Source organism: Pagrus major, chromosome 12, assembly GCF_040436345.1.
Source record: "Pagrus major chromosome 12, Pma_NU_1.0".
Lineage (NCBI taxonomy): Eukaryota > Metazoa > Chordata > Actinopteri > Spariformes > Sparidae > Pagrus > Pagrus major.
Window position 1 is genome coordinate 2,393,776 of NC_133226.1, and position 23,392 is coordinate 2,417,167.

The 23,392-nt window shown below is 40.7% G+C and overlaps 1 protein-coding gene across 3 annotated transcripts in view; it reads left to right on the plus strand.

Annotated features, from left to right (window-relative positions):
- The window catches only part of chd1 (chromodomain helicase DNA binding protein 1), a 52,425-nt gene that overhangs the window by 23,749 nt on the left and 5,284 nt on the right, over positions 1–23,392 (plus strand). For all 3 annotated transcript variants that reach the window (XM_073477654.1, XM_073477655.1, XM_073477656.1), the window contains exons 14-32: positions 357–545; positions 765–927; positions 1,355–1,507; positions 1,670–1,741; positions 1,842–1,991; positions 5,464–5,612; positions 5,859–5,955; positions 6,051–6,146; positions 6,262–6,438; positions 6,539–6,699; positions 7,765–7,806; positions 7,890–8,023; positions 11,310–11,448; positions 11,642–11,792; positions 15,456–15,578; positions 15,745–15,888; positions 15,993–16,274; positions 22,750–22,881; positions 23,276–23,392. The exon at positions 23,276–23,392 is cut by the window's right edge and continues 62 nt beyond it. In XM_073477654.1, coding sequence (XP_073333755.1) covers positions 357–545; positions 765–927; positions 1,355–1,507; positions 1,670–1,741; positions 1,842–1,991; positions 5,464–5,612; positions 5,859–5,955; positions 6,051–6,146; positions 6,262–6,438; positions 6,539–6,699; positions 7,765–7,806; positions 7,890–8,023; positions 11,310–11,448; positions 11,642–11,792; positions 15,456–15,578; positions 15,745–15,888; positions 15,993–16,274; positions 22,750–22,881; positions 23,276–23,392 — 2,671 coding nt within the window. The remainder of the gene's footprint in view (positions 1–356; positions 546–764; positions 928–1,354; positions 1,508–1,669; positions 1,742–1,841; positions 1,992–5,463; positions 5,613–5,858; positions 5,956–6,050; positions 6,147–6,261; positions 6,439–6,538; positions 6,700–7,764; positions 7,807–7,889; positions 8,024–11,309; positions 11,449–11,641; positions 11,793–15,455; positions 15,579–15,744; positions 15,889–15,992; positions 16,275–22,749; positions 22,882–23,275) is intronic.

Sequence of the window (23,392 nt, forward strand, 5' to 3'; positions counted from 1 at the left end):
TTCTGAAACTGATACGAACCTAGCATTTATTACAAACACGTTTGTTTGCTTCACGAATATGGGCAATTCAGTGATTAGTTTGATCTTAGAAATTGTCGATGTGTAACTTCCCTTTGGCTTCCACACAAGTGCTGCATGTAATGTGTGCATGCTTGGTTTAAGTCTATCAACAAAGCATAAAGGGCATAATTGTTTTGGTGTTAAAAAAAAAGGACAAAAATTGAATTTTTAACAAAGGCTGCAACCAAAAATACAAAGGTGGCCTTTGTTTGAGTTAGACAGGCCGGGAAAACCCTGCATGAGTCGACTGTATCACTATACCCTAATGATGTGTGTTGTATGTCTTCTTTGTCAAGGTTTCACTCTTGGGAACTGTTTGAAGAGGATCATGGTAAAGGCAGGGACTCTGGCTACACCAGTCTTCACAAAGAGCTGGAACCCTTTCTACTGCGCAGAGTCAAGAAGGATGTGGAGAAATCCCTTCCTGCCAAAGTGGAGCAGATCCTCAGAGTAGAGATGAGTGCTATACAGAAACAGTATTACAAGTAAGTGCTGGTTCTACCTTTAAAATCATTGTTCTTGTTGAAATGAATAAAGATGCTGAGGTTTTGACGCAGGGATATTCTTGTAGATACCCTGCAACTTTTTCAGTCAATTAGTTGATCAGTCTAATCTCCTGCTTGAGTTTTACAGAGAATTAGTCAGTCATTTTGCTGGTTTCCATTGTGGCATAATTTATAGAAGAGTCTTCTGTTTGTGATCAGATGGATCCTGACCAGGAACTACAAGGCTCTGAGTAAAGGTACCAAAGGCAGCACGTCGGGCTTCCTGAACATCATGATGGAACTGAAGAAGTGTTGTAACCATTGTTACCTCATCAAGCCCCCAGAGGACAACGAGTTCTACAACAAAGTTGAAGTTTTACAGGTCAGTATGTTTTATGTTATTGTGTTGCAACATCAGAGTTTCTGTTAGTCCTGACAAAGTCTATATAATTCTAAATTCTTTAGCCTTGGTCCTTTTGATTTGTTTTTGTCATTTATCACATTTCGGTACTTACCACTCATGTAGCATTGCCAATAAGTACCCGTCCTTGATACCCATCCCTAATTGCAAATTAATTCTATTTAGGAGGTCACAGCAAAGTGCGTTTCTGTTTTATTATATGTGGGTGTATGTTGGGAGATCGGGAAAGAAATGGTGACCCTGACTGAAACATTTGTAACAACAAACCTGCTGGATTTTGTTTATTCCAGCAGCATACCAAATAAACACAGTTGAGCAAATATTAATTTCATGATATTACTTGAAAAGGGTAGACCAGAAATGTTTTGCCCCCATTTTTCTTGTACAGCAATTGATCCGCAGCAGTGGGAAGCTAGTTCTGTTGGACAAACTGCTGGTGCGTTTGAAAGAGCGAGGCCACAGAGTTCTCATCTTCTCCCAGATGGTACGGATGTTGGATATCCTGGCTGATTACCTGAGGAGCAGGCAGTTCCTCTTCCAGGTAGCTACACACTGTTCTCACATGACCTACAGTACACATTCATACATAAATATGCCCCACAGAAGCACTCCCATAATGTCGTTAAACCTAACCAGAAAATATGAAATGCGTCTACATATTTTCTGTTTAAAAATGTCTTCTATATGTTGTAATTTTTTGTAGAGATTAGATGGCTCAATCAAAGGGGAGATGAGGAAGCAGGCGTTGGATCATTTTAATGCGGATGGCTCAGAGGTAAATTGAATGCCCAGGATACAGTAAATGAATGTGGTTTGTGCTTCATTGAAATAAACCAGGACTGTCATATATAGTTAACCTTCACTTGTGTGTTCAGGATTTCTGCTTCTTGTTATCAACGCGTGCGGGTGGTCTCGGTATCAATCTGGCATCAGCTGACACAGTAGTCATTTTTGACTCAGACTGGAATCCCCAGAATGACCTGCAGGCCCAGGCCAGAGCCCACAGGATTGGACAGAAAAGACAGGTAAGCAACCACTGTCATTTATATTTCATTGTATTTTCCCACAGTATGCCAGATATCACCTACAGTCCAAGTCAAACGTTTAAATACACTTGTAAAGAACATGTATATCATGGCAGTCTTGAGTTCCAATGATTTCTACAACTCTCATTTTTCTGTAATGGAATGAGTGGAACACATACTACGTGATTGCAAAAAACATTTCTGGAGTGTGGTTCATATATTTTTTATTTTCTTCTGAAAATGTGACCAAATTTGCCAGGTCAAAAATATACAGTACATACACCGAGTTGAAGTGTAGAAAGTTGTTTGAATCAAGTTTGCTTTGTGGCATGGCCTCTTCTTCTCAGAGATTCTGATTGATAACAGCTGTTGACTTTTCTGGGCCCATTTTAATAGGGCTTGTTTGATATACCCATTAGACTCGGCCACAAACACTACAATGGGAAAGTCTAAGGAGCTCAGCATCAATCTGAAAAGGCGCATTATTGATTTGAACAAGTCAGGAAAGTCACTTGGAGCCATTTCAAAGCAGTTACAGGTCCCAAGATCAACTGTACAAACAACTGTTTGTAAGTATAAAGTGCATGGCACAGTTCTGTCACTGCCACCATCAGGAAGAAAACACAAACTATCACCTGCTGCTGAGAGAAAACTGGTCGATGGTCAGGAGTCAACCAAAAGCCGCCTACAAGCAAGTCTGTGATGAATTAGAAGCTGCTGGAAGTGAGTTTCACCATGGGCTTAGAGGCTGCTTTGCAAGAAAGAAGCCCTTGTTTAAAGTTCTACTGAAGTTTGCTGCTGATCACATGGACAAAGAAAAAAACTTATTGAGAAAAACTCTGTGGTCAGATGAAAAAAATAAAAATGTTGTTTGGCCACAATGACCAGCAATATGTTTGGAGGAGAGAAGGTGAGGCCTTTAATCCCAAGAACACCAGACCTACTGTCCAGCTTGGTGCTGGTAGTATTATGCTGTGGGGCTGGTTTGCGGCCAGTGTATCTGGTGAATAATGAAGGAGGATTCTCTCCAAATTCATCAGGAAAACCTAAAATCATCAGCCAGTAGATTGGGTCTTGGGTGTAGTTGGTTGTTCCAACAGGAAAATGATCCCAACCCCAAGAACACCAGACCTACTGTCAAGCATGGTGCTGGTAGTATTATGCTGTGGGGCTGTTTTGCTGCCAGTGGATCTGCTGCTCTAAAGAAAGTAAATGGAATAATGAAGAAGGGGGATTATCACACATCAAAAAGTGGTAAAGGAATTAATAAATCAGGCTATAATTAAGTTTCTGGAGTTTTCTTAAGGTCCTGACTTGAACCCCATCAAGAACATGTGGACTGTTGTGAAGAAATTTGTGCCAGGAAACCAACAAATGTGGCTGAACCTCATTCAGAGGCTTGCCAAAAGCTTGTGCATGGCATCAAAAGTGTTTAATTGAGGTGAAAATGACCAAGGGACATTTATCAAATGTTAGGATCACTGTATCTATATTTTTACCCGGGAGATTTAGTCACATTTTCATAATACCCATTATAAATTCATATTTGAAACACACTTCATGAATGTTTTTGTGAAAAAAATACTATGTGTTCCACTTATACTCCTCTCATTCAAACTCCACATATATCCGAAAAAACACAGGCGTCATATGGCAATGTCAGTTTGTCAATTTAGCATAATATTATGGATCATACAGATTTTGGATTTGGTTGTCTCATAGTTCATTAATTTATAATTTTACAACACTGGGGCTGCAAAACGTAACTTAATATCACTTGTAAGTAGCTAAAGTATGGTATGATAAGCTGATCAGAGTTGGGACAGTTACATACCTAAATGTACAATTCAATTTTGTCAAGATTATTAAAGTTCAGTCTGCATTTGTCTGTTGGCAAAATTGTAGCTACTATTTTGTGTTAGGTTCAGTTAGGGTTGGGTAGCAATGGTTAACATAAGAAAAAGGGATTTAGGTTGTGAAAGCCCCACTCCAGAATTTTGTCCTTTTTTGGTTATTTTATATTTTTCAGAGTCATTTCCTGACTATGTTGATGAGTCACACAGCTCGCCAAATACCTCAAAGCTCTGCACACTTAGAAGACAGTTTGAGAAGCGGTAGGAGAACTGGCAATGTATCAAGTGTTGTTTGACCATGAATAAACACTGCAGCTCTTAAATACGCAAGAAGACCTTATCTCAGAGTGACTGCTATCACAATCCCTGCTAATATACATGCTATTGCTATCTATGCTAATGTCCATGTTATCGCTATTCATGCTAATGATGTTGATCTTGCTATAATGGCAGTCTGGTTGCCATGGTAATGGATTAAGTCTGACTATTAACCAGACTCCCATTCTCCATTTGAGAAGGAATGTTGACCGTTACACTGGTGGAAACACTGGCTTAATACTCATGATAACATTTATTTACAAAGCCCTTGCCAAGCATAGAACACAAAGGGCTCTCAAAATGAAATAAAATACAATGACTGAATTATATAACAAATAAAAGACCCCCAGTTGAGGGACTGTCCAGGGGAAGTATCAGGAGAAGTGCACAGGACACATTGCAAATTTTGCAAGAAGCCTGTGGATGTTGTTTATATGGGCATCTCAATTGTCATGCAGTAGGGCAAAGTCATGTCAAAGTTGCTGTGCAATTAAAGCAACATTATGTAACTATTTCTTTTTAAAATGTTAACTGTCTTGTAAAAGCATGAATGGTGTCTCTGTCACAACCACTCCGCCCCCCCATGTAATTTCAATGAGAGGGTAGGTTCATCACATTACATGTTTACTTCAAGATATACGTTTTAAAGACATAACATTGTAATGACGTAACAAGTTCTGTTTGTAGTTAGCACCTACATTATGTCAGACAAATTGTTATAGACCTGGGATTCGTATTTACTACAGTGGTGTTGCACTCAAACTATGGCAGGTTGCAAATTGCACACAATCCCAATTTCTACAGTGCATTAAAGGGTAGTTGAGTTTTGAAAATGCTTGAAAAAGTGCTAAAATTTGGGATTTTTGAACATTCCGTCCATCTGCTTGAATGGGGGGAAAAAATTGCACAAAAAGCTATTTCTATTTCTGAAAGTATGAAATCCACCAATGAGAAAACCTATAGCCGGCATGTGCTAATTTAGCTGAATAGTTTGATGTTTGAATGGGGTTAATACCTTGAAAAATGTGGAAGGTGAAGGAGTCCAACAAAACATGACATGGGAATAATATAATATAAAGAATTCCGTGCATAGAAGAACATATGTTTAATGCCTCCAACATTCACAACCAATTAGGTGTCATTGCTGTTATCTATAGTTGTTATATCACATCCAACAACCAATCCAATTGTTTGATTTGAGCTAGCCTTTTTATAAAATGCCCTTTGTAGCTTGCTTTCTAGATAACCTTTCTTGCCCTGGTTGTCTTCCACTGTCCAACTGTTTGCTTGTGGGCTTGCAGGTGAATATCTACCGTCTGGTGACAAAGGGCTCAGTGGAAGAAGATATCATTGAGAGGGCAAAGAAGAAAATGGTGCTGGACCACCTTGTCATTCAGAGGATGGACACCACAGGAAAAACTGTCCTCCATACCGGTGCTGCTCCCTCCAGGCAAGCAACACATAGATCATTCGACTGCTTGACTGACTCTCCTCTTTTTGTCTACTTCATTCTTGTACTGAACTCTTTGCTTATTGACCCACTTATTGATAGAGCTGCTGAGATGAGTGCAGATTTTCTTTTTCACCCAAGAAGTGGTGGTAGTAGTAGTGTCTGTAGTGTTTTACTCTTCTCAAAGGTTGCTGCTACACTTGTTGTTGTTTTTGTTATCTCAGTCGTGTGTTTTATAACAAACAGTTCCGCACCATTCAACAAGGAGGAGCTGTCTGCCATCCTAAAGTTTGGTGCAGAGGAGCTTTTCAAAGAGCAAGAGGGGGAGGAGCAGGAGCCTCAGGTGGGTAGTTGTATAATGAATGTGTATAATAACACCTTTTCCTGAAATATTTAAGAAGCTTAGAGTAGCATGTCATGGTGTGTTCTGCTCTGTAGGAAATGGATATTGATGAGATCCTCAAACGGGCAGAGACCAGGGAGAATGACCCCGGACCCTCCACGGTGGGAGAAGAACTTCTGTCTCAATTCAAGGTAAAATTGAAAAAATCTGTCTTTTTTTAGAAACTAGTTAAACAATATCAGTTAAACAGTATCATTCTACTGTATTTTTCAATAAGTTAACATTAATAATTGCTGACCTGTGCAGGTGGCAAATTTTTCCATGATGGACGATGAAGAAATAGACATTGACTCTGAGCGTAGTCATCGGAGTTGGGATGACATCATTCCTGAGATGCAGAGGAGGAGGATGGAGGAAGAGGAGAGACAAAAGGAGCTTGAGGAAATCTATTTGCTGCCACGCATGAGGAACTGTGCCAAACAGGTACTTTTGAGAAAATTGAGAAATTGTGTCCTATTCAGGGATAATGCCTGTTTGGGTTCTTAATGAACTTCCAAGTGATTTTCTTGGTTTGTGTTAACAGACAAGCTTTAACGCAAGTGAGGGCCGGCAGAGCAGGAACAGGAGGTACTCTGGGTCCGACAGTGACTCCCCCTCAGACAGAAAGAGGCCAAAGAAACGAGGACGTCCTCGGACCATTCCACGAGAAAATATCAAGGGCTTCAGTGATGCTGAGATCCGAAGGTTATATTAACAACTGATGAGGCTGTGTGATATGGTTCAAAATTCATACCGCTGTAACTTCATGTTGAATGGCGATGCACGTTATATATATCTGGTATTTTTTAAGTGAGCTAAAAGTTCAGTTGCAATTCAAAACCATGTTTGAGATGTCACAGGCACTTTTAGTATAATAGACTATGTTCAAAATAAAATGTAAAGACAGGGTTTTCATCCACGTTGGATAATATATACAGCTGCAAAACATGTAAATACATTCTATAAAAGAAATAGCAGGGCTGTAGGTTAACTTTTTTTGCACATAACACTGGAGCTACAGATTTAGGTTAAAAGTTTTGCAGCACAGGCCACTGAACTGTAGCACGAGTATAACAGTATCAAGTAAGTCCATTGTAGGTTGAGACAATTAAAATTCTTGCGGTATTTTCAATGGCCTTTAAAATGAATATAGTACTGAAAAGATACAGACATTGTTTTAAATGTCTAATTATTCTTTACTAATATTATTTATGCACATAGCTTGGAGAGTGAGAGAAAGAGCCTTTGTCAGTTTTATGACTTATGTCTAAATATCGTTATGGTTAGTGCGCTGCATCTTTATTAACACATCTGTCGCCCGCTTTCAGGCACCTCACCTCACCCGAACAAGTAGCTCTGTGTCATGCGCACGCAACACATTGCTGTATTGCATGAGTGCTTTTGCAGATTTAATTCATGGCACAGACAGATTTTGCGTAGCACATGCAATATACATGCCTATGTCACACTGTAGACTAATTAACAGACTTATTAAAATATTGGATTGGCACTGTGCCTCCCTCACTGTTGCAGGAGAACTTGTGAGTGAGGCAGGGTTGTGCAGAGAGTATGAGAGAGGAGAACTGGCATGGCTTTACAGAAGACATCACACTCTATTGACATAAACTGTATTGGCTAAAAACGATATTTCATTTAAAATTGTATCGATTTATCTTAAAAAGTTGACACACTGCCCAGCACTGATTCAATTTGGCTATTATCTTCTACTCCTCCCATATTCCTGATAACATCTGTGTGAACTACTTGCAGGTTTGTCAAGAGTTACAAAAAATTTGGAGGACCACTGGAAAGGTAAGCTGCATCAGATTTTCTTATGGTTCATAACAAACAACAACCACAACATGCCTCATAGTCTGTTCAACATGTGTCTTCAGGTTGGATGCTATTGCTCGTGATGCTGAACTTGTGGATAAGTCTGAACATGACCTCAAACGCTTGGCAGAGACGGTTCACAATGGCTGCGTTAGAACACTTAGAGAAAACCCTTGTGGACCAGAGAAGACCTCAGGTAACCAAATAAATCAGCTTGTGATATAAAAAAAACCCTTTTTTTATATACTCATATACACTCAAAGATCTAATCCAAATTTCACTGTGTGATGAGATTTAATCTGGGGCCCGATAAAAACTGGAACATCTCACCAAGTAGCCTGGGGAAGACACTGGTGCAGAAATCTGAGAAGACAAGTCTGCAGGAGCACCGGTGCACACTATATGCTATGATCTTTTTGATTCCCGCCAAAATTAATTTTAAGGCTCATACTTTTAACTGGGTTACTTCTACAAGAGGTTTACATGCTTTAATGTTTAAAACCAAAAACACACGTGTTTCATCATACTGCACTGTATTCTCTTTGTCTGATATATTCTGTTTAGCTCCTGTCCCTTTATGGCCTCCCTCCCAAAACAGCCCAGTCTACTATGATTGGTCAGCTCATTCAGGCCTGAGCCAGTGCCTCAGGTCACCTATGTTGCTGTATTTAGCTTCCAGTTAATGCCACTTCTACTGTGAATATCACCAGGCAAACCTCTTTTGTAGCAGGGCTTTCAAGTTTGAAGTCAGGTCAAGGACAGCTGGGATCAATCTATTATTCAGCTTGTACACTTACTGGCCCTCAGTGATAATGCAGTCCATGGTAAAGTTCACACATCCTTGAGGTTTTACCAGAGCAGTCCGGGAGTAAAAGACACAGACAAGCTCCATTCACACTGCCCCTTTGAGTGCGGGGATCCTGCGGCAATTCTCCGCATCCTCCTCTGTGTGAAAGTCTCAGATGCGGTGAGGGGTGAAATTTCACTGCGGCTCTGATGTGCCTCCTGAGGTAGTATCAGAGGCGCAGTAGAGGTGAACCGGCGTCTGTGTGAATAGATAAGATGGTGGCACAGAGCGGGGACGCGTCGATCTGATAGTGTTCACAGTCTGACAACTAAACAGATCCTTCACTCAACGAAATAAAGGGAAATGACCCACAAAGCAACGTTACAGGACCAAACAACAGTAACGTAGTAACTGGTCGTGTCTTTGGCAACTTATATGAGGAAAAAAATACAGCAGTTATATGTGGAGGAGTGTCTGTCATCCTGTCTGTATGTCTATGCATGGTGGGTCAGGATCTCAATCACAACACATTATAACAGCATCCATATGATTATAAACAGTCAGCGGGTACATGTTTAGATTGACAGGTGGGCACCGGGGGAATCACGTTGAAAAAAAACACACAGACATCATCATGACGTGTACCGTCACGCCTCTTTTGGATCCACAGCGCCGGCATGCTGTATGAATTGACACACTGGTGCGTCTTTACGCCGGAGCTGCTTGGTTCTGTGTGAACGAAAATTGGCGAAACTCTGCTGCGGAGATAATGCGGAGTCTCTGTCAGGACAATTCTGTCATATTTTCCCCACCACCAGTGAGGCAAATTTTCTCTTTGCGTTACTTGTGTAAAAAAAAATTTATATCTACAGTAGGGTCAGACAGTCCAGTGTTATTACTAGTGAAAATACTTATATTTTGCATGTGTTTTGAATTTAATACTATTACTTTCATTGGAAATGATAATGTAAGCCTAATAGTAGTGAACATTTGAATCTTTGAACAATATTAATGAATTTTAGAATATCTTAGTATTTGGTATTTCCCCTTTTGACTTTCCTGATTGCATGCACTGGACCTGGACTGGAGGAAAGTCAATGACAGATGGGACTCCTTGGTCTTCTTTGATATTTAAGTAGTTCTTATAAAGCTTTGAGGTGTGTTTGGGGTCATTTCCCTCCTGCAGTATGAAGTCAAGTCAAATCATGGCTAGACTAAAGGTTACTAAGGGGGCAGTGCAGGGAACTCTGAAACACTTTTCAGAAACTTGATCAATTGACCACACCATCAGAACAATGTATCAAGCTTAGTTCCCAGAGAGTTAGAAAAGCAACTTCATCACAGATACAGAATTTGGTAAATAAAAAATGCAAGACTCCAATCAGCAACAGCACTGTCAAAAGAAGTCTGCACTTCTCAGGATGGAAACAAGGCCATTGCTTGAGGTGGGTTAAGAAATACCAGAATTTCACAGTGGATGACTGAAAAAAGTCCTACTTACTGATTAATCCAGTTTGGAGATGTATGCCTGTAACAGAAGGGTGTATGTAAGGAGACGGACGGGAGTGAGAAAGATATCTCAGTGTTTCAAACCCCCAGGAAAACATGGTGATGGGAATATTCAAGTCTGGGGCTGTTTTGCCTCCTGTGGAGTTGGCCACCTGCACAGAATGCCTCCACCCTGACGAAGGAGGAGTACCACACCATTCTTCATGTAGAGAAAAAATTAACTGAGACACCTCCCACGTGGTCCCTTTATGTCAACATCACACAAAGCATTTGACCTGTTGTAGCCAAGCGGGACTCGAGCCTCTTCCTTTTCCAAATGGACTTAAATTGGGGGTACTCGCTTAAGTGTAAACAAACACATCAAGGGCAATTCCCACAGAGCCGATTGCCATTATTGCATTTTTGCCTCAGACAACCACTTCTTGTGGTCATTATAATTTTGTTAAGAACACGAGCTCTGCTGCCACACCGGAGACTGTAAGAAACTGTAGCTGCACTACTTTCAGTATATTAAGTATGTACTGTCAAATGTATCCTTACACACAGGCATGAGATATTTTGTTGTGCTGAACTTGAACTCGAACCGAACCATGACCCCTGTACCAAGATACGTACTGAACCATGACTTCAGTGTACCGTTAACCCTATTCAAGACTTGTCATAGACTTTCCCCCATGTCAGCTCAAGTGCATGCAATCATTAAAGTCAATGGGGGGGCCAAATACTAAGAGATTATAAAATTCACGATCATTTTTCAAAGATTCAACTTTTCACTCGCATTGTTAGGCTCATATTATTATTTGTAAAGAAAAATAATTGTTTTAAATTTGAAACAAATAGGATATAGAAGCATTTTCACTGGACTCGCTATGGCAGTCAAGTTGATGGAGCGGAAGTGGGATAAATCCACTTGTAATCCCAAAATGTAAAAATTCTCTGAGCTCTCCTCTCCCTTTGGTAAATGTTTCTGAATGACAGCAGAATCTGACGTCACTCCCAGTGTTATTCCTCAAGAAGTTTTAATTAAAGGTTTAAATTTAATTAAATTTAATTATAAAGAGGTTGTTTCGTTTTTCTTGCCAACATTGCGTCCCTAAAAATGCAAATAATTTTACGAAACAGCTTTCTGTTGATTATATTACTAATTATGTTTGAAACTTGATTATTTTTTTCTCCTTATCATCAGGAGGCAGAAGAGGGAAGGTGAAAGGCCCTACATTCAGGATCTCTGGAGTCCAGGTTAATGCCAAGCTTGTTATATCCCATGAGGAAGAACTGGCTCCACTCCACAAAGCCATTCCTGCTGACCCTGAGGAGAGAAAGAAGTAAGGCTCTTGATAGACTTTGTGTTTTGTAAGTTTGGATTTAGCATCACAGCTTAGTTTTAGGTCTTATTCTTTGGTTAGTTAATGACACATATTCTATTGTGTATTTTCTGTATGAAGCAACCCAGTCGCAAAATAGGACGTGACCAAATATATTTGTATGTTTAGATTTTAATTGTATGTCTTTGGATAGGTATATGATTCCATGCCACTCAAAGGCAGCACACTTCGACATTGAGTGGGGGAAGGAGGATGACTCGAGCCTCCTCATAGGAATCTATGAGTATGGTTACGGCAGCTGGGAGATGATCAAGATGGACCCTGACCTCAATCTCACACATAAGGTGATTCCAGGCACAATACATTTTTAATCTGTGTAGATCTTAAAAAGACCACGCACGACAATATATTGGCTTCTTTTTAAAATGACATGCTATACACCACATACCTTCAGTTGCTTCGATAAATAATTTGAACCTTCCAGAAGTGAATGTAAACTGTCCCAGTGTTAAATAGCTCTGGAATCCAGCAGTAATCACTGTTTGAGTGTAACCCATGTCTGGCAGTCATGTCTGCTCAGACAACTCTGTTCTGGTACCTACACCAGCAATGGCAGTGCTCCCGGTGACAGCTTATACTACTGAACAGGCTAAGTGATGAAAAATGCTTGCAGAAAGAAAAGGGCAGCGTCGAAAAAATCGTACAAGTGTGGTTACATAGAGATGGGGGAGGGGATTGATGCATGCAAAACAAACACTTACAGCAGCTCTAAGACAACAAAAAGAGTAATCATTCAGGTGATTTTACCTCTAAACCATACTTGAGTACATTTAATTACTGTAAGCTATGGCTGGACCCGAATATATGACTATCCATTTGTTGGGTTACGTATTTGGTTTTCAGTTTTTGGATGCTGATAGTCGTTTGTTGTCATTATTGTTTTTTGCTAAATATAGAGGAAAGGCGAACTGTAAGATACCTGTTACTATGTCACAAAAATGTATACCAACTACGACAGGGTATCCCATACATTTATTTCTTTTTGGCAGGCTATCTCTCGGGCTCTCTGTCAAGTACACATGGCATAGTGTTTCCTACACATTGACGGCCACTAAAGAAGATTTGGCGACCCGTATAAGCATTTCTTATTTAAATTTTTGTATAAGTCTGAGAGAACAATGCCATCAATGATAGTTAAACAAGTGGACAATCTACCCTACCTGTCTCTTTCTCTGTCCCTCCTGTACCACCTGCTATGCGCAGAAACACACAAAGAGAGACATTCTCCGTTGTCGGCCCAGGTATTGCTTTCTTTCTGTAAATGCACACTAATACCCCTTTTCCACTGGTCAAAAATCCCAATTAAACCCGCTAAGATTGGGCTTTTGTGTGCAATGGGAATGTGTAAACTCTGCAGTAGACCTGGGTTTTATCACCTCGACTCTACTCGGCTTTGATCTAAACGCAAGACCAGGATGAACAGGCTAAATTCCGCTGTGCTATCAACATTCAGTGGTGGTGCGTAAATAAGACGGTTTTTGGGTCTATTAAGGACGTTTTATTACTGGACACAGTGTTGGAGGTGGAGCCCAGTTCATTCCTATGAAAGCTGCTCAGCCGTGTTTTGAAGCCAAAAAACTTGACTTCCTGGCTGTGACAATACTTGGATCGCCGACTGAGCCAGCTAACTGCCGGTTTAGCGCCTGGCTAACTTGAAGGGAGATAAAATAATTGAATTGTGTGGCTCTACACTTTCCAAATGTTATTGGACTGAATGGCTTAAATTCTGACAGTGAAACGAGTCATTTTGCAGGGGTTATGACACTCAAAATAATGTATCCATCATTTTACAGATGCTTCTTTCACAATGGGTCTATTGTTGTCCCTTTCTCTTCTGTTTCAACTGTTTGCGCATTGGCGGCATGAAACGTGATGTAAGAGACTTACAACGTAACGCTTCAGATAAAAATCACAGATGGGCTGCCTTGCCTGTTGGAATGGGGTCAGTAGGCGCTTTTTAGCGGGTTGACCTGCCTTTAAAAAAAAGCTGTGTAGACCCGCTAATTTTGTTGGAAATACGGTATGTGTGTGATGCAACTTCTCCTGTTAAATGTCAGCCTACATTTAATGTATCTATTCTGTAAAAGCTTGTAAGTGCACCTGGTTTGATACCAAGTTGATTTTTTTTCCCAAAAAGTAGCAACATGAGGTAGGAGTTGACTAAGAGAAATGTAAAATATAATTAAATAAAAATGTAGTCAATGGAAGTACAATGGAAAAGAAATGCTATTTACAATAGATGGATTTGTGTGCATATACCTGTGCATATGCAAAAAAATCACATACAGTAGTAGCAGGGTATACACTCATACAGGCTTTGTGTATATACAGGTACAATATCCGTCAGAAACTGTAAGTGATGTATGATATGAGTCTTAGTGGATAAGGAGGTACTGGGTGTTGAGATGTTGTGCAGTGTGATGGCTGATGGTATGAAGGAGCCCCCCCAAACGCTTTGAGGCACATGGTCGCATGAGCCTGTGGCTTAACATGCTCCTGAGCCGCCTCAGTTCGGCATAGAGAGGATGAGCATGATTGTCCGTGATAGCTTTCAGTTTTTTCTCTCATCCTCTTCTCAGTTCCGTCCCCACCACAGAGTTGGCCTTCCTCACCAGTTTATTCCATTTGTTTGTGCCACAGCTGGTGATGCCACCTCCCCAGCACACCACAGCAAAGAAGATGACACTGGCCACCACAGGCTGGCATCAACATCCTTTGCAGCCTAGTGCACATGTTTGCCGTTTTTCACTATCTCTTTTGGCCGCACCGAGTCAAACCGAGCCACGCATATTTTTTTTTCCATCACCAGTTTTTACCGCGTTGAGCTGTGCCGGTGACTGACCTGCTCCAGAGTAGGGCCAAGCGGGTTGTGACGTTTCGCAACTGCAGCCAACCCATAACAAGCACCCATCTCCCCCTCATATCGATACTCAACTCATGTCTGTGCAGGAAACCTGAGAGAAAGACATTTTCAAAAGTATGTTTGTTCAGCTCTCAGTCCTTTTTTAGCCTCTGCGTGACTGTACACACTACTGGCAACATCTGAGCATGCTCCTGATGACTGCGGATTGTGTCCTGGGGGATCTTCTCCCAAACCTGGATCAGGGCATCAGTGAGCTCCTGGACAGTATGTGGCTGTACTTGGCATCATCAAATGCACTGATACATAGGTGCTCAATTGGATTTAGGTCAGGGAAGCGAGAGGGCCAGTCAATGGCATCAATGCCTTCGTCATCCAGGACCTACCTACATAGTCTGTTAGGGCATTGTCCTGCACCAGGAAGAACCCAGGGCCCACTGCACCAGCGTAAGGTCTGACGATCGCTCTGAGGATTTCATCCTAGTACCTAACAGCAGTCAGGGTACTGTTGGCTATGACATGGAGGTCTGTGCGACCCTCCAAGGATATGCCTCCCCAGACCATCACTGACCAGCTGCCAAACCAGTCATGCTGAATGATGTTACAGGCAGCACAATATCCACCATGGCGTCTCTAGACTATTTCACGCCTGTCACGTGCTCAGTGTGAACCTGCCCTCATCTGTGAAGAGAAATGGGTGCCAGTGGTGGACCTGCCAATTCTGGTGTTCTCTTGCAAATGCCAATTGAGCTGCACAGTGCTGGGCTGTGAGCACAGGTCCCATTAGAGTATGTCAGGCCCTCATGCCACCCTCATGGAGTCTGTTTCTGGCAGTGCTCCTCCTGTTCCTCCTCGCACAAAGATTGATGTGTGCAACGATTAAGAAAAGCTGACTATAGTTGCAACTACAGTGCTATTTTGCAGCCAACTCAAACATTGGATTTCAGAGCTTTGACCACCACAAATAAATCCTTGACCCGATTGTCTGTTTGTCTGATTGTCAGTCAATTGACTGTTGACTCACAGCACTGTTATCATCTTCTGAAAAAATTACATAATGATGTTTACTGTGTCCATTGTTGATCAGCTCCTACCAGATGACCCTGACAAGAAGCCACAGGCCAAACAGTTACAGACCAGAGCAGACTACCTCATCAAGTTGCTGAGCAAGGACCTGGCCAAAAAAGAAGCACAGAAACAAGCAGGGACAGTAAGTCTTACAGAAACTCTACTTTTCAAGCTTCTTCTGCATCACTAACAAATCGCTAACTAGAATCACTAACTAGCTCAAACATGAGTCACTTTTTTAATCTGATGCGGATACAATGAAATGTATGTCGACCAGAATATATCATGCCCCTTTTGTATGTATGTAGGCCAATTCGAGGAAGAGGAAACCAAGAAGTAAAAAGAGCAAGACTCTGAAACCAACTAAGACAGACGAGGTGATGAAAAACATCTCCTCAGATCCGTCATCGGACAAGAGGTCAGATGATGACGATGAAATTGAGGAGGAAAAGGTAAATTTAGATTCGACTTGTACGGTTTTGCTTGCCGTAGCATGAAGTGAATGTTTCCTGTTTTCAGTTTGGAGCTGATATGTAACATGTTTTGATCCTTTCAGGCTGTGGTACCAGTGAAGGCACTAAGTAGACGGGGTCGAACCGACAGGCTGGTGGAGGAGGAGGAGGAAGAGGAGGAGGAGGAGGATGAGGAGGATGAGCCTGAGCAGGAGGAGCTTTCTTCATCAGTGGAGAGGGAGGTTAAAGGAAAAGAGATCAAAAAAGAAAGCAAAAAGGAGAAGAAGGAGGAAAGTTGGGACATTAAGGAGACCAGGGAGCCAAAAGAGAAAAAGGAAACAAGGCCTCTGGAGGCAGTACATAAACAAGAGGAGAGCATGGAAAAGGTAAACGGGATGTCCGCATGGCCTTAAGTGTTAAAGAGGCCATATAATGTTATGTTATTATTTTCAGGTTTATAATTTTATTTCAGGTGTGCTAGAATAGGTTTACAGTCTTCATTGTTAAAAAACATCATACCTCTCATTCTGTACTCTGTGGTCCCAATAAGTGATGCCAGTGTTTTCGCCTCCCAACTTGCTGCAATTCTACCATGAAAATCACCACAGGGACTGTTTCCATACATGTTGGAGCAGTAATCTGATCCGTGTTAGACTCGGCCACACTGCCCAGTGGGCAGCTTTACAACTTTGTAACAGTCTTTGTATAGTTAAAGCGAGCTAGCTGCTGGGTGCTCATCAAAGTACACAGATGCAAACAACTTGCTTTTCAGGAATAGGTCAGATCTGAAGAGTTTAATATTGGGTTTTGGTTATGGATGAAGGACGATTTCTACAGTGTATTTTCTGACACAACCAGTATGAGTTAACTACTTTGAACTCTACTGTCAACTGACCTATTGCGAGGGCCTCAAATACAAAGTGTAGGGTAAAGTATTCGTCATTATTCAACACAGGTTTGCATCACAAAATGAAAGTTTGTGAACTCCTTCATGCTACATAAATACAGAACATATATACAGTTATTTATGTACAAATATACAGTACCAGTCAAAAGTTTGGACACACCTTCTTATTCAATGGTTTTTACGTTATTTTTATTATTTTCTACATTGTTGATCAATACTGAAGACATCCAAACTATGAAGGAACACATATGGAATTATGTAGTAAACAAAAAAGTGTTAAACAAACCAGAATATGATTTATATTTTATATTCTTCAGAGTAGCCTTTTGTTTTGATGAGTTTTCCACACTCTTAGCATTCTCTCAATCAGCTTCATGAGGTAGTCACCTGGAATGGTTTTCCAACGGTCTTGAAGGAGTTCCCAGAGGTGCTGAGCACTTGCTGGCTGCTTTGCCTTCACTCTGCAGTCCAACTCATCCCAAACCATCTCAACTGGGTTTAGGTTGGGTGATTGTGGAGGCCAGGTCATCTGACGCAGCGCTCCATCACTCTCCTTCTTGGTCAGATAGCTATAACAAAGCCTGGAGGTGTGTTTGGGGTCATTGTCCTGTAGAAAAAGAAATGATGGTCCCACTAAGCACAAACCAGATGGGATGGCATGTCGCTGCAGAATGCTGTGGTAGCCATGCTGGTTAAGTGTGCCTTGAATTTTGAATAAATCACCAATAGTTTCATCAGCAACACACCATCACACCTCCTCCTCCATGCTTCACGGTGGGAACCACACATGTAGAAACCATACGCTCACCTTTTCTGCATCCTACAAAGACACAGCGGGTGGAACCAAGAATCTCTAATTTGGACCCATCAGACCAAAGTACAGATTTCCACTGGTCTAATGTCCATTCCTTGTGTTTTTTGGCCCAAACACTTCTCTTCTTATTTTTCTTCCTCAATAGCGGCTTCAACCATGAAGGCCTGATTCACACAGTCTCCTCTGAACAGTTGATGTTGAGATGTGTCTGCTACTTGAACTCTGTGAAGCATTTATGTGGGCTCTAATCTGAGGTGCTGTTAATTTGTGGTTTCTGAGTCTGGTAACTCTAATGAACTTATCCTCTGCAGCAGAGGTTACTCTTGGTCTTCCTGTCCTGGGAGGGTCCTCATGAGAGCCAGTTTCATCATGTGTTTGATGGTTTTTGCGACTGCACTTGAGGATACATTGAAAGTTCTTGAAATTTTCCGGACTGACTGACCTTCGTGTCTTAAAGTAATGATGGACTGTCGTTTCTCTGTACTTGGCTGAGTGGTTCTTGCTATAATATGGATTAGAACAGTAGCTGAATAGGGCTATTCCCTGTATAGAACTGTGTACCAGCCCTACCTCTGCACAACACAACTGATGGTTGTGTTTTACAGGTTGTGATGGTAATGTTACACATGAAGAAGGCAAGAAATATATCAAAAGTTCAGGGCTCTAGACTAACTTTTTCCCAGGTAGCACTGGTGCTACCTAGCTTTTCATTTGGTAGCACAAAAATAAATTAGGTAGCACACCTTATTTTTCTTTGTTGTGTGACATTAATAAAACGTATCATGCCGGTGATAGTTTTTATTTCTATACCATAGTTTTGCCTTGATATGACGTAAGGATTGACAATGACCCAAGCTTGACATTTGTAAAATGTTTTAATCACAACTGATTAAACATGAGGCGTGTATTTGAATCCAGGGTATTTGGGACAGGCGATTAATAGGCTACTTCCTCGCAAAAAAACTTGTCCAGCAATACTATTGAAATAGGTCTACATTCTACAACGTAGTTTTATTTATTTATGTTATTTTATTAGAGTATGGCTTTGCATTGTTAAAACATCATGCGAAAACACACGCAAGGGAATTTCGTCTTTACACACCATACGCAGATACCCGGTAGTTGCCCGAATTAAGGGTTCAGCTTCGGGACAAAAAAAAAAAATTTCTTTCTATTTGAGGCAAAAGTCATGAACAAAAACGTGTTGAAAATGCGCTGAAATTACAAAGTAAACGAAACAATTGTAAGATAATCCACAAGACAAATCACAAGTTTTAAATCAGTCATCACTTTGGACTGATTGACTGACTTACCGGTAGAAGAGGAATCGGCGCATTGTCTACCTTTGGAGTTGGCGGAGTTGTTCAGAAGTGACACCGAGGAAGAAGATTTCGTTGGCTTTAGTGATTATGAGTGACACTGATTGTTTGGTTGTAGCATGTTATATATGCTATATTTAGTCGAATGACTCTACCGTAATATGTTACGTTAACATAGCCTACCAGGCACGTTCTCAGTTCGTTGTTTATGCGTCATATAACGCAGGCTACACTTATTCAGCCTGTTGTTCTCTATTCTATTTTTATTTTAAATTGCCTTTCGTGACATGCGCATGCTGTTATTACTATTCTGTGGAAGCGCATCGTTCGTTTTTCCCGGCAGAAATGTACGTTGTTTAAAGCCCCCAACAGTGCGCTGATGGTCATGAAAATAGAGCCCGAAATGTCTATCCTTGGTGTTGGATATTATCAAATAAATTTCCCCAAAAAATTTGATGCGACTTATACTCCAGTGCGACTTAGCCTATACATGTTTTTTTTTTCGTTCTTTATTATGCATTTTTGGCTGGTGCAAATACGGTATATATTATATTTATTATCAACCACACGTCCGCACGGTCACGGCTGAGGAGGGTAGTGAAAGGGGGGTCCTCTCCAAGTCGCACCGGTGCGACCTGTTTGAAAATTAACTCGCACATTTTGAAATTAGGTCGCATGTGCGACCTATTAGGTCGCACTCTAGAGCCCTGCAAAAGTTCAACATCTGGGAAATGCTGTCCATCAACTTTGACGGTGTGTGAGTGCCAAGCATCAGTATTATACATTATATTATACAGTATTATACAGTTATACAGTCTACCTCTCCTCGTCCCGCTGTAGTCCTGTGCTCTGTTGGCCTGGAACATGGTCCGCCTATCGGCTGCAACCGCTTGATCTGAGATGCTGTGGCAATGACAGGTCTCTGTGGGCACAACAGTCTCTGATTTCGCATTTTTGGCCAGTCTGAGTCCCATTTTATCCATTTGCTTTTCCTGCAGACTTAAACCAAACTGGATTAGCATGGCCCTTAGTGCGACTTTCTTCCTCCCTGGGGTGGTACAGTCGGTCAGGTTGGATGGTCGAAAGACGCCATGGGCCGTGATGGTATCAAAGTCTGCTGCTCTTAATCCAAAAACACCTGCTTTTTCTTCCCCAATGCTGATGACAGTATTTCTGCCATAGGCAGTACATGTTTAAGCAATAAAGCCGAAAGAATTACAGTTAAAAAACAAAAATGTAGCATATGTGGAGAAGCTACCGACCACTGCATCTTCATGCAGCGTCCTTGCTATAGCATCACTGGTTATGTTGTTGTTTACTCTAGTCTTACTGGACAGTGGCTGACACAGCAGTGTTAGGTTTGTCACAACTCTATCTCTGCGCTGTATGTAAGTTTTTCCCCTACCAATATAATACTTGAGCACGGTTGTAATTGTTTTACACAACTGCTTGTTAAGCTAATAGCAAAATTTAAAGAACAAGCTTTAAAAAAGCTGTAAGTAACTGAAAAGTCAGCAAGTTATTGGATGGGATAGCAGCTCTCTCTCTCTCTCTCTCTCTTTGCCACCTATGACATTACAGTCTCAATTATTCAACAAGCAGTCTCTTTTTTTACCATATGTGTTTTCATCCTTGAAAGTTACACAGCGTCATAACCTTCAGGGCAATACATACCAGTGGGCATCCCGGGGCAAAATGGGCTGTGTATAACAACAAAGCTAATGCTAACTGAGCTAGCACTGCAGTATAAACGCCTAAAAAAACACCATAAAAAGGAATCACTTGCACAGTGTCTCTTTCCTGCCTTCTCAATATTACAGTTTTACAAACTGTGGTGGCAGCGGCTACATGAACCAAGCAACATGCTTAACTGCAAGTTCAACAGGCTAACCTACAAAATAAACAGTAAAATAACACAAAACATAGCAGAATTTACAGCTTTCTAGTTTTGAAGTCGGCTCAGCAAGTATCCATTCTGCCTCTTGCTTGTATCACTGAATCACTAAAAAGTATCCTGATCAATAACGGGTGGGATAAGAGGCGAGAAATGTGTCCTTAATGAGGACAATATTAATGGCATTACCTGCATCGATCCCCCAGCAGCAGAAACTATATGTGTATCTCTACATTAACATGCGTATTTGCGCAGAGGAACAGCTGATAAACTTTACCGTCACACTCCAGCTGTACTTTCAAATAAAATAGCCATTCAAAAGGTTTATCCTCAATGGAGATCAACTCTCCCACATACTAAGTGCTATAGGGTGCAGAGGGCAAAGGTCAGACGCATAAAACTGTGTGGATTCACAACTTCTGTCGGATTAAAAAGCTTTGTGTACCGCTGATTGTTTTTTATTAAGCTTAATCAAAATTTGGCAAAAATGTCCAGTTGGACTCGAGAATAAATTAGTTAGATTTCAATGGTTAGAAGTCCCCACTTTATTGGTCATAACTCAAGAATGTGTACACTTACTATGACAAAATTTAACACAGATGTCTAATAGAATAAAAAGGAAGTGAAAATGTATTTCCAAAAGGTCCAATGTCAACTTCAACGTGACACACTTCAAGGTGCCACATCACTTTTCTGACCAGTATTTAATGTGCTATCTTACAATCAGTGTATAGTAAATCTAAGATCCTGATTATGATTCTCAATCAGAAATCACTTGAAATAAGCTTTTAAGCAAATAATCAATTTTGAACATCAAAATCGAAAGCAGGATAAGCGATTCTTTCCTAATTTTATTCCTCTCCAACCCTGCCTACTTGGATGTGTATGAAGGAGAAAATGTAAGTAAAGAAAAACAAGCTTACAAACTGCCCACTAGTGGAAAACAAAAGCCTCAGCTCTGGAGTCTGTGCTGTAAGGGGAATAATCTGTTTTCACAGTCTTAGTCCAGAATTTGTTGGTGTTGGTGGAGCTATGGCCAACGCTGCATACCTGAATCACTACTGACTGAATGTCAATATTGTAAATAACTGCTTTTACTTAACTGCTATTTCAGTCTTGATGGGATTTGGTTGTGTGTGGATCAATGGAAAAACCATATGTGGATATTTTACTATGTTTCTGTTTGTGGTTTTGAACTGGATTGGACTGAACTGTTTTGGGGTTGTGGAGAAAACAAAACTGACTCTTTACTGAGTGGTTTGAACTCTAAGACTGACCAATGCACCAGTATTGCTTTGCCTGCTTGATTTTATTACACCTATTGAAAGCTGAAAAGTTGTGGCTCTGTGGTTTTTTCAGTGCAGTAATTGGTTGACAAAATTTAGCTTCAGAATTCCTGCATATAGCCTGGTAAAATAATGTGATATATACCCTCTGTAGACGGTAGTCTTAAAGGTCATATTGATGAAAATTTTATGTTGACAAATCATTTTTTGAAAATAATACATCTACAGGGCTTATAGAAAGGTGCAGAATAAAAGTATATCTTTTCCTGAAAAACCTTTTATGATTATGAATTGTCATTTTGTCATTAGCCAGCTAATGTAATCAACGTTAACATCAGCCAACGTTCCCAAAGTTAACGTTTGTTAGCTAGCGTTAGCAACATTAACAATAGTTAGCTTGCGTTAGCAACTTTTGGTAGTGCAACAAACTGGCAACCACTTGAGGGGGCAGATGACTCAAACAACAGTGATGTTGTGGAGTGAATACAATGGAGGGGCAGATAGAATGTCGCATTTAGTGTCTGAATGTTATCAGTAACACCTTTTAATGTATTAAATTAATTGATAATTATGGTTAATATTGTCTAAATAAGTAAACGATAATTTGGTTAGGAATTCATTTTCAAATCCTTTTTCATCAGAATGAAGTCAAGACTGAGGTACGAGAACGAGCAAAGAAAGCCTCTGATACGCCGGTCCATATCACAGTAAGTGGAGAGACTGTGCCAGTATCTGAGGAGTCTGAGGAACTGGACCAGAGGACCTTCAGTGTGGTAAGTTCCATGGATAATTAAATCTACAGATAGAGCCTGATAATTATTCAATATATATAACAACATATATTCTATGACTTAATTTAACTCAACTCGCCTCGGCTTATAATATTATGTCACTGACTAAAATAATAGCATCACATTAAAACACACCTTGATGACAAAGTTAAGATCCAATTGAATCAAAGGCAGCAAACACACAGAGACCACTTGCTCTTTTATTGTGCAGGGAATGAAATCCCCCCACCCCCCACCCCTGAAAAATAGTAATAGTAAAAAAAAATGTGTGTGAAGAAATTGCTATTTTTCATTCAGGTAAGATCCAACAACCCATGTTGTTTCCAAATGGCATAATAAAGTTGTGGTGGGGTTCACTTTTGTCTGTATGTTGCAGTGTAAAGAGAGGATGCGGCCAGTTAAAGCAGCCCTGAAGCAGTTGGACAGACCAGAGAAAGGGCTGTCGGAGCGCGAGCAGCTTGAACATACAAGGCAGTGCCTCATAAAGATCGGA